General features: G+C 40.2%; 1 protein-coding gene across 3 annotated transcripts in view; it reads right to left on the reverse strand.

The window, feature by feature from the left end:
* PREX1 (phosphatidylinositol-3,4,5-trisphosphate dependent Rac exchange factor 1) overlaps positions 1-12,106 on the reverse strand; it is a 173,093-nt gene that overhangs the window by 64,182 nt on the left and 96,805 nt on the right. For 2 of the 3 annotated variants that reach the window (XM_082325612.1, XM_082325611.1), the window contains exons 6-9: positions 10,621-10,782; positions 5,044-5,177; positions 1,562-1,677; positions 425-574 (exon numbers count right to left, since the gene is read on the reverse strand). In XM_082325612.1, the coding sequence (XP_082181738.1) occupies positions 425-574; positions 1,562-1,677; positions 5,044-5,177; positions 10,621-10,782 (562 nt within the window). The remainder of the gene's footprint in view (positions 1-424; positions 575-1,561; positions 1,678-5,043; positions 5,178-10,620; positions 10,783-12,106) is intronic. The other variant, XM_082325613.1, reaches the window with a different exon arrangement.

Genomic DNA, 12,106 nt, shown 5'->3' on the forward strand with positions numbered 1-12,106 from the left:
AAATTTGTGAGAACGTGTTTGTGCCATTGCCTCTGGAAAAAGGCTGCACACTGGATTTTCTTCTTTCCTTTTACTGATAAATACAAACACAGTTTTATCTTATTTACAAATAAAAGGCCAAAAATGAAATTGATTAAATGTATTTTTTTCACAGCAATTCAGTGCATCAAAGAAACCGACTCTGGCAAATAAAAACATCTGATAAATATACTGACACAAGTCCGTAAAAACCCCAAGGTACACATTCAGAAATACTTCTTTTCAATCGCTTGATTTTCTTTGTCATTAAGGATAGATTTTAATTCAGCCCGTGGAGGAAAAACTCCAATCTTTTCTTTTTCTCTCGGATACTTACACATGCATATACATTGCTCTGTTGTACACAAGTTCATTCAGTGCATTAGAAAATATATTATCCACTTACTCTCTCTCTGCTCCCTTTCCTTGATTATAGCATCCAGCCATTTCTGTTTGTCCTCTGCAGTCTTGGCCATGCAGACAAACCATTTGTTTTTGGCTGTGTTGTGTATCTTCCAGCCATTTGTCACAGTGTAGCCGTTGCTGTGGTAATCTGCTATAAGAACCAAAAGCACAATGCATACAGTGAATAGAAGGCCTGCTACTTTAATCAAATCAGTGTGGGACACCTTAATTAAAATTTTCTTCTTTGAAGAGTTTGATTTCTGGAGGTGTTCCTCGTGCATCAGTCCTGCTGACTGTCCATGTGACTGGCTGTTACTTACCACTCTGGAAGTACAAACATTAATAGAAGTATCCATGGCTAGGCTGTTCAACTGACTGAATGTTTCAGTCCTAAGAGTGACACTTTGTAGTTTCACCTCAGAAGAATAACTGAAGTATTTTAAATATAACGACATCAGTGAAAAAGTCTATGATGTTTGTTCAGGTTATTTGTTCTGAACTTTCTGGGCACACACTAACTTCTTGCACTGTAAGGATTTTTGTCCAGAGGACATGGGAACTCTTTAAATGTCAAATGTTTAAAGGACATAATATTAATTCCTGACTTATTACAATAGGAGCAGGGGCTGGTGTGACCTTTGTGGATGAAATCAGAAACCCATCCAGTCTTCCTGCCTGTGTCAGAACACAAGAATCTTAACACAACTGCATTCCCATATTTCGTTCACATCCACATTCCATGCTACTGATTTGATGCTAAGACTAATATTTGGTAGTACTCTAAATGAGAAGAAGATCCAGAAGTTCTGTTATTATAGCTGTAATGGCTTAAGATGTAAGAAAAGAAAGGATGAAAGAAGATAAAGTGTCTTTTACTAAATTAACTTGGATTAGGAGAAAAAATAGACAAGCTTCGGGGTATACAAACTCTTCATAAGGTCATTTCAGAATGAAGGACCAGTGCCTGAAAGCATGTCCAGTCTTTCAACTGTATAATTTGGTATTATAATTAACGCATCAGAAATTACATAGCTTACTTAAGATTTCACTAAAGGAGATGGATGAGTACTTTTCTACCAGCTTCCAACACAAGATGCAGACGTGCTGTGTTGTTAAAAGACAGCATTTGGTCTCTTACCTGTTCCGTCTTCCACATTCTCCACCTCCATGACTTCTGTATTTATTCGGCCCCTGAAGATATACAGGGACCCATTGATGGACTTTGTCCGTTTAGATGGTTTTTTCCCAGTAACTCTGCAATTAGGATTTAGACTGTTAGCAACACATAAGTGAATAGCATAACATATATATGCATAAATCAATCTGAGATATGATTATTATAAAAGGATTCCAATACAGTGTTTTGTGGTATTTGACCATGTTTCTGATTTTAAATAATCGGAATACTCAACCAGCTCACGAAGATAAGCGTACAACAGTGTCATTACAGCAATAAAGAGCTTATTTTGCAAGATTATGTGAAGATTGGGATGCCTTCAAGATTTACATTCTTGATGACCAATTGAAATGCCAGTACAGCTGAACTGCACATGGCTTTGGGATGAAAACTGCAATATCACTTGACACAACGTTATATTCGCCTCCTTTGTTTGCCTAAAGCTTTGATAAATTTGTGGCATGTGTACCAAGTATCAAATACGAAATGAAACATGTGAAGAGGCTAGTGTCACGTGGTCTGTCGAATGTCTGTTGTATGTCTTTGTATGGGGCATTTGTGAAGGTGCTGCTGTGGCGATTTCGCACCAAAGTTTACATCCTTATCCATAAGCTTTATAGTGTCTCTGTTGAAGTGTCTTATAAAAAAATTCAGGGAAGTACTTTTCATTGCTAGTTATGTTCTCATTTTTATGTCTAGAATACGTTTAAAACTATCCAACTGACACCTGCTGAGCTTTAATATCTAAAAACAACCCTGCTCTGTGAACCAAAACACAACTGGTCAAATGATCATCATTTGAGATGGCAGCTGGCCAAGCTCTGTACAGCGAAGGGATTGTCGTGGCAACTTGCCAGGAGCGCTAAGATTCAAGGAATATTGCAATAAAAAACAGCTGGGGAGAAAATACCTGTCAAAGTGAAATATCTACGACAAACTGAGGTGAGAGGAGAATCACCAAGTTTTTCTGAACAATTTTTCCTTTTACAACTAACTTTAGTGACAAATACACCTTTAGTGATGACCATATATTTACATTCAATCAGACTGACAGGGACTGAGATCTTGGAGCTATTAGGTCATTTCCTAAAGACAACTGTTGGAGTCAAAAGCAAAGCTGTCCTGGCAGCTTTCGTGAAACCCTTTTAATACTCAGCCCATTTCCCCACATGAAACATATTGTTCCTGACATCAGGATTCAGTTTAAACAGCAGTCTATGATCCTGCTAAAAACACAAAACAATACTCAGCCCTGAAAATCTATGTCATCAGTTTGTCAGACTTCCCTAAGCTTCTGCAAAAGATGAAATGCAGTCTTAGATCTAATTCTGATTCTAAACGCATCTTAAACTGGTCTCAACAACATTACACCTAATTTATGCCATTGTGAAAAGATACGATGCCAAATTCAAACGGCTGCATTGTTGACTACTTATCAAACATTGAGGCCTGAATTCTGACTGCACTTTTCAATCAAGAAAAACTCCAGTGATTTCTGCAAGATAAGCGTAGTGTAAGTGAGATGAGAACCAGTCATTCAATTTCAAATTAGGAACAGACGCAGGCAGACTTTGGGGTTTGGGTTCTTTTTTCCAAATCTGTGTCCCACTAACATGTCAGTTGTGTGTCAAGCAGCTGGCCAAATGATCACACCAGCACAACTGGATAGACGTTCGTTTCCATCCTGGACTAATTATAAATAGCAGCTAGACAGGCGAAATATCCAAAATTAAAGTCACTGAGCAATCCCTAAATATATCTTTTACATTAGGCAATTCCCAGAAGACTTAATAGAATATTCTACTTTTTAATGGAAATCAGATCCTGGCCATTTCATCAGTTCAAGCTACACTATTAGACAAAGATAAACAATATCGATCCTTTGGGAAAATCAAAGTGTTACAGCAGCCTCCTCCAAAAGCAAGCCAAACTACAGAGTAGCTCAGTAATATCTCCTGTACAAAAACAGAGAGTTGCTTAAAAGGCAGTAGAACATTTTGTTTTCTAAATCTTAGTATTCCGGGAAAAATGCCTGGACAGTGCGGGAGGGGCTAGACTAACCTGAACTACAAACGGGACTAGAAAACCAGTTTCTAAGAGCTCTGAAGTAGTAAAAGATCAGATGTCAAATTGATTTTTTTTTTTTTTTTTTTAGGGAATAGTTTTCTGTTAGAAGACACACAAATTTCTGAACTCTGTTTCATATGGAAGTTTGGATATTGACAAATCTGGTGAAGTGTCAAAGTGAAATATTTCATCTTTCTTGCTCCATTTCAGCAGAATCAGAATGCTTCAGTTAGACGACATTAAAAGCCATATAACACTGAATCCTGTGATTTTTTTTTTCAATTTAGTTAAAATGTTTAAATTACATTCTAACAATTTCTAATGTAGATTTCACCTAATAATTTGTATTTATGTTGTATAGTTTCAGCATTATCCACACAAAAAGTCTGAACGGTACTGAAATTATTTTTTCCCAGCTTAATGGTTCCGAAATTTCCATTGAACAAAAAACTGGGAAATAAACCCACATTTTGAGATAGGAGAATTTTATTTGGAGAGAACACTCTGGCTTTTGAGTTCTAATTGGGTTGGCCATTCTACCTGGCCATCACCAGTAAAGAAGTATAACTTGAAGAAGGGGGAGGATATTACAGGAAAGGGAGTAGGATGAGAATCTGGAGTGTAGAGAATGCATTGTAAATTCAGAAAAGACCAAGACATGAGAATGAGACTGGAGCTGTGAAGGTGAAAAGCTTAAGAACTGAAATACAGTATAACTGCTGCAGAAGCAAATTGCCCTCCACACTGCTAATGCTATTTTAGTAATAAGGTGTTAATAATGGTTAAATTTTATAAGGTGGAACGACTCAAGAATTGTTACTAGGATAAGAAAGCAAGACAACACACAGAACACATGGGCTGCAAATGCTGAACAGCAACTTGCTAATCTTCATCTCGTCCTCACTCCGCTGTGCCCTGCATCTATTTAATGTTTTCTTAGTCTTCCACTTTCCCCTTTCTTGGCTCTATATCATTTTTCACGTCACCCTTTTCTGCTTGGAATAACCTCACAATGAAAGTTGGCAAGGCTTCCTTCTTCACATCACTCCTGGAGACCCATCTGCTCTGGGAAGCTTTCCAGCTGCAAGAATTCACTCTGTGTTTTTTCTGCACTTTATCAACTTCTGTCTTTGGATTGTGCGCTTCTCAGGGTGGGGACTCCATTACTGTCTGGCATATTTATCCTACCATATAGTGACCTCTTTCTCATATAGTCTGAGTAATAGCAACAGTCAAGAACAGAGGAAAGTCACACCTGTGACTCAGCCCTACAGAGCAACAGGGAATACAGTGAGTGATCAGTAATTGATCATACTTTCTACTTATAAAACTTCTGAATGGTCCCATTATAAAACCATGAAGACAGAGGGACTCACCTGGATTTCCTCTTGCAATAAACCAGTAGATTATCAAATAGAAAGAACATTCTCTCCTGGATGTTTCCTGCTGAGATTTTTAACAAAGTCCCTTGGAGCAAGAGCTGTGTGCAGATATCTGTCAGATTTGACCCCTGAAACATAGAAAAGAGATATTCTTTATTTTTAATTTGTTGTGTGTGTGTGCAATGAAGGATTTTTACTAAAACGCTGTTATTTTAACTGTATGTCATTAAACTGTGACATAACTGATGCACTCATAAGGAGGAAGTCCTCTATTTCTTAATGTGGCTGAACACATCGTGTTTTCTCTGGATTACAAATATTTTTTTGGAGTCCTCATACACTACAATAAATCTTCCCTATTAAACTCCAGGAGACTTTTTTCTGAAGAAATCTTTCACTCTCAAAGCAGCTATATTGTGAGTCTCTCAAGACCATTAGTATTCCCTTCATACCCTGAGTTATCATTGCAAATACCACAAGTGATGGCTTTAGGAATGCTTTATAAAAGAATAATGGTATTTTCTGAACACTGTAGCTCTGATACTGACATATGTCACTGTTAACCATCTCTCTGCAAAATCATCTCGGTGTTAGGTCTCTCCAACTCTTTTGTTAGAAGTATACGCAGGTGCTCTCCTTTCTGGAGTTCTAATGAACACATGCAAGTTACAAACATAGCCCTGAAAATCAGAGGCTGGGTCCTGGACACGGTGCTAGCTGCCATGTGCAAGCCTTTATGTGCACTAGACAGCCATAGAGATAACTGAGCTTGGTGCTCGAGACACTTTAGCCTATGAGGATGCCCAAAAGTTGAAAGGCACAGCAGATCACTCTACACCATTCACTCCCCAAACTGTTACTCAGATTATTCCTAGGAAAAGCGATCATACAGTCCTTTAAATGAAGCCCTTTAGGACCAAAGCAGTTGGGCCCAAATGACAAACAACTCTAGGACTGTCCCCGGTTGCTTGCAGGACAGGCAAACTCCAAGTGTCCCCGCATTCGGAATGCACAGGGTTGGGAATCTGCTCCTCAACTGTTCCATTGACCATAGAAGATGGTTTGGCTAAATCTTAGGCACTACCCTTAAATTTCTTGATCTAGTATTAATTCAAAGGTACAAGAGCATCCTATCAATAAAGGTCCCTTTTCAGAAAAACACCCTGAGGCGCTGGAAACATTTACCACCCAGTTCTGGATCACTTACTAGTTTTTGCCTTTCTCTTTGAGTTGGAAGGAAGAACAACTTAGGGTAATGGTAACTTCCTTCCATGGTTGGCACGCAGATAGGGAAGTAAATTAGATTATATGACCCACTGTCTTGAGTCTTACTGGAAAAGAGAAATGACTTTGGATTGCAAGACATTCATTATCAACAAAACTGCTTGATTTCCAAAGGCCCATTAACCCTATATTCACAAATAATAGAAAAATTTTATAAAATGAAATTCATCCCACTTAAAGAAACTGAAGACATCTCTATGCACAGGCAAGGAATCCAGCTCCATCTCAAAAGTCACCCCAGAAGGATTTGTTTGAATGATTTTAGACATTGCATGAGTGACTGGCGTTTTGGTGTTTTTTTTATTTTGTTTTGTTTTTTGTTTTTTTTTGAGGCAGGTACAGTCTGCTGCCATCGAGCTATTCAGGGGAAATCACCAAACTGAAATCAGCCTTTCTAAATGCAATGCAGTCACTCTAAAGGTGTGAATGAAGCTCTGATTACACTGTTTCATAAATCAAACCTTGCTGGCTGTGTGTCCATGTCTTGCTTTTAGTTAACAAGGAAGCAACTGTTCTTTAAAGGCTGCCGAGTATGCAGCACCCATTTGTGTGTTCCACATAGGTGTTTCTATACATTCTGGACAGAATGATGCAGGAACTAGCTAGATGCAATAATTCCATCTGCTGCCCTGATATGTTTTTATTTGCTCAATCATTCTATAGAAAAAGTTAATACATGTCCAGAAATGAGCACTTGTTATTTTGAAAATGAACTGCTACTACCTCCAGGAGAAATCACTGTATCTCAGAATTATGACCCCAAAGGCCTACTAGCGCATACATAAATAGGAACAGAAACCAACTGACTGTACAGCATAAAATCATGCTCCTCATGTGGTTTGCCCATGGAGAAATCAAGGCTTCAGAGCACCTCAACATCAAGTACTTAATTTTCCGAAAGATACCAAAAGACAGCAAAAGCAACGAGCCCGTGACATCAGTAACTGGAGTCAATCTTTTACCGACACAGGAATCACTGGGTGAAATTATCTGGCCTATTTTGTGCAGGAAGTGAAAGCAAATGATTACAACGGTTGCTTCTCACCCTAAAATCTAAGAATCTTTATTTTTCCATCAGCCCCATCGTGATGGTATCTAATCACTGTTGATGCATTTCCTGTTTGCTGTTGACCTACCTACTTCCCCTTTATACTGATCTGAGAGGTTTTTCAATAGTAAGAAACAGAGTAAAAAGATTTATTTGATGTTTTCAGAGACAACAGAGGATTTCTCACCTTTCTAAGTGGGACTAAGCTGCGGGGGGGCAGGGAGAAAAAGAAAACATCATAGCTGGTGGAACTGCAAATTACAGCCAATTATAAAATGATTGATCTGCCTAAGCACTAACACATACCTTACAACTCATGCTGTTCTGTGATGGGGGTTTTCCTTCCCTATGCATTTCAGACTGGGAGAATTTGGAGATACGTAGCAATTGTTCAGTGAAAATAATTCACAAGGACTCATGAGGAGGAGCTCTCCCCACAGAAAAATCAATACACGATTAATAGAAACAGCATATTAACTTGTTCTTCACTAAGCAAACAAAAACATTGTATACAAAAGTTGGCCTTCTCATGCATCCTCTACTTTTCTTTCCCCTTTTTTTAAACTAATCTTTGTTTCCCAGAAGGATTAACCAGAACCAAATTGACCTGCCTGAGACTAATCCGTAACATACATCTACAAGGATTCTGTGCATTCCACAAGAATGAATCTGAGCAGAGTTCATTTTGATGAACAGACCTCTGATTAAGCTGCAGGCCTTCAGCGGCTTCCCAGACTTGGCCTACTTTAACATGTCCCCTCATTATAATCTGTCTCAGAAAGAGAGTTACAGGATGATGCCAGTAGATGCTCAGTGTATGACAGTGATCGTTGTATTAGAGAGGGAGACGCAGATTGGTGGGTGGAGATGTTGAAGAAAAAATGTTGAACCGAGCAAAATGCTCTAAAAAACAACTACTGCTCTTAGTGAAGTTACAGATGACTCTCAAGGAAGAAGAAGAGACACTGCAGGAGCAAAATGATGTTACGTTGTTCTTCATGTTGGAAATATTGAGGGTGGCACTGATGGCAATAGGGTGAAGATCAGACTAGGGGTGGTCCATTGGGACAGTTGGAAGGAAGTGCAAAGTCACAGAAACCAGTGAAACTGCTGGTTTGGTTAAACAGAAACATGAGACAAAGTGGAACCTGTTCCAAATTATGTGAACAAATTAACGCTAAACTTCATGTTGAGCTGCTTGCACACCCCCCAAATTCAGGCTACATCCCTTATAATTGTAAAATACTTGGTCATAAGTAAGCTGATCTTCACTTCTTTTTCACATTTTCGATGCCTTGGATTAAAACAGTTGGGAGCTGTAGGCCTTACGTGTGTATGGTATATAACCATATATACAGGGCACCAGTGTTTCAGAACCCATAGCCATGCTAATGGAAAAGCGAAATTCATAGTCTCATAGGAGAGATGGCCATCAGATAAACTAAAAATAGCCATAAATTTGCCTTACAGACTTCCTCCTACAGCTAGCTCTGAGGCTTATATCACTGCAATGTTACGCTAAAAATTTATTTAATTCATCAATTACAGGTTTCTGTAGACAGAAGTTAGGAGCCCTTCTCATTAGGAATAAGCTGTGAAATACATCTGAAAGAACTAAACCCAGTTATTTACAAACATAGCACTTTGCTCTAGAGTCATTATTTACAAGACCCCTAGCACTGTGGAAACCCAAGATAGGAAACTGTCCATCAGTTTCAAACTTCTTTACACGTACAGAAGAAAAAAATGCCATCATGTTGAGCATTGGCATGTATCTGTGATGTATAAAGCTAGTTTTCCTCCTTTTAATATGCCACTAGAATAATTTAGAAACATTCCACAGCTTACTGGGAGGGAAAAACACTTCTTCCTTTTTGAAATTTTGAGCTGAGTGACCTAGGTGACTTTGTTACAAAACAGTGTATATAAACAAAACTGAAAGGGTTTTCAGCCCCAGAATGTTGCTGTAGATAAGTTAAACCCTAACAAAAAAGCCAATAATTTTGGATACCACTTCATTTATGGCATCATGGACACTTCAACAGCCATGCTTCAGGCTCCAGAGTTCAAATCATGCCTATGCCTAGATGACCCACGAGTTGCATTGAACCTGAAATGGTTTTAACTGTCTCTACGAGTCTTGCTATATAGAACATTATATGACTCTGTTTGCTGAGCTTGCTATCCAAAAAATACACAGCTGGATATCTGGGTTGTTCTCACGTCTTTAGCTGGATGCCAAGAACATCCTTCAGGGAAAAAATGAGCAAGGTTTAAAACATACACGAAAGATAAGAAAACAACCCAAAAGAGAGTCATGGAGAGCACCCAAGAGTCCGAACATGAGGAAGTTTACATGACCTCTAGCAAAATGTCCTCAGCTAAGAAATCCTCAGCTGGCAATGATCAGCCTCAACATTTTAAATGTCAGTCTCACTAAACGCCGACGCCATTCTCTCCATGAGACCATTTAACACCACTGACTCCCTATGGAGCACCTCCCAGAGGCTTCCAACTCCACTGATTCGAAGACCTCAACTAAAGTCATCACAAGATAAGCTGCCAACCCTCTGCACACCATCCTGACTTCCCAGTATTTCCACTGAGTGGCTCTTTTTCCAGATTTTCTCTTCCTCCAAGCTTCACATACTAGTTTTCTCCCTGTCTTATTTTTCTCTTTTCCATAGTAAATGCTTCTACCTACACAGATCCACCTACTGATAAACACATCACTAGAAACACATCCATGAGTAACTTAATGAGAGCAAACACAAACATACCAGTTGCTTTATATTCTAATGCTTACTAATCTAACCTTTATCTTTTATACAGGAACTTTGTATGAAGCTGAGCGAGCTAACTTTCAAAGCTCCTGGAAAAACTAAAGGCTTGTAGGAATGGAAAGAGAAACTTCCGTTATTTAGACCAGTCCCGATTTCATCTTCTAGACCTATTTGTCTTTCAAATGAGATCTGCCCATTTGAAATTTCAGTCCATTCCAGCTCTAACACCTTTCTTTCTTTCATAATCCGTTTGTTCTGCTACAATTTAGCAGCAACCTGCACACCCAAAATAAACACTAAATTCTAAACTCGGAGTGATGCCAGCCACACCTTCAAGAGCGTTTACACATCACCTAAGAAACAGAAATCCCTGTACACAGTATGAGTCACTAAACTTCAAGCCATTAAACTGTGTAGCGAATTGCCTCTGGGGAGCTTGCTAATCCTACATCATACCTCCCATCCTTCAATGTGGGACTGCAACTGTTCAAGGGCTTCCAGTTTCTCCATCTGTCTCTTGGTCTCGTTGATATTTGTGCAGACTGTCTTCATTGCCTGCAATGCGTTCTGGACAGCTGGGTGATCAGGATGCTTAGAAGGAGTCCTCTTAGCTAATTCCTTAAAAAAAAAAAGAAAAGAAAACATCCAATGTAAACTTAGAAGGGGCTCATGGAAAGGCACAAGCATTAGTGTGCAATCCCACAGGAAAATGCCAGAACCACTGCAAAATTAAAGAGAAGTTGCGGGCATGTTCCCGTAGATGCTGTTCTCTGTTCTTCATCTGTCCAGGGTTGCCGTTTTATATGAATGCTGCTACATAAATGAAGCAATCACTCATGTTAAATATGCCAAATTAAGAGAGCTCAAGCCAAATATGTTTTGCTGTGTCACATGTGTTTGCTTCTAGTGTGAACCAAGGCCAAATAAATTAAAAGACTAGATAAAAAACACACTGTCAGCTTCAAAGACATGCGATTGACTGTTGACCTAGCCATGGTCTAGATGCTATACCAGCCCCAGTGATGTGCACCCAGTATTTCAGCGATACTGGATTGGGCCCCTTCGATCAGATAAAAATTCTGCCCATAGCAGATCTTATCAGGAACCACTAGAGCTATGGAAGCGGGGTTTTCTGTGAACTATGGCCTTACAGGAATATACTAGGCTGTATACCCCACCCACAGTACTTAGAGAAATTATCAGCTGTGTAGATTAATACCAACCTACATGAAGCTTTAGGATCTAGGTTGTTTTGATCTATAACCAGCAGAAAAATGCAACCAAAGTGCCAATCAGATTTACCCAAGAGCGGAACTGCCCTTGTGAGGAGCCTCTCTCTTTCCAGTGACCAAAGAGGGATTCCAGTGAGACACCTCTCCTAACTCAGGCACCTCGGTGTATGGGGTGTCTGTACCCAGGCGCTGGCAGCGGGGGCTGCAGGGCCTCTGTGAGGAGAGGTGAGGGGCTGCCCCGTGCCGCTTCCAGCCGGCTCCGCGAGAGACCCGCAGCAGCACCCGGCTGAGCCCATTGGAGAAGGCAATGGCACCCCTGTGAAAACGCATTTAAGAAAGGGCAAAACTGGGCACAGCAGAAAGGAAAAACGTGAGAGAAAGAGCCCTGCGAGGCCTGCACCAAGGCCTGAGAGAAAGGCGGGAAGGAGGTGCTCCAGCTGCCGGAGCAGAGGTTTCCTTGCAGCCAGAGAGACCAGGCTGGAGCAGGTATCTCCCTGCAGCCCATGGAGAGGACCATGACGGAGCAGACATCCACGCTGCGGCCTCTGGAGGACCCCACGCTGCAGCAGATGGATATTCCCAGAAGGAGCTGTGGCAGGTGGAGAGCCCATGCGGGAGCAGATTCTCCTGACAGGAACCACAGCCCGTAAAGGACCTACGCAGGACCAGGTTTACCCTGAAGAACAGCAGCCCCAGGAGAGATCACACTG

This window comes from Platalea leucorodia, assembly GCF_965183815.1.
Source record: "Platalea leucorodia genome assembly, chromosome: 13".
Lineage (NCBI taxonomy): Eukaryota > Metazoa > Chordata > Aves > Pelecaniformes > Threskiornithidae > Platalea > Platalea leucorodia.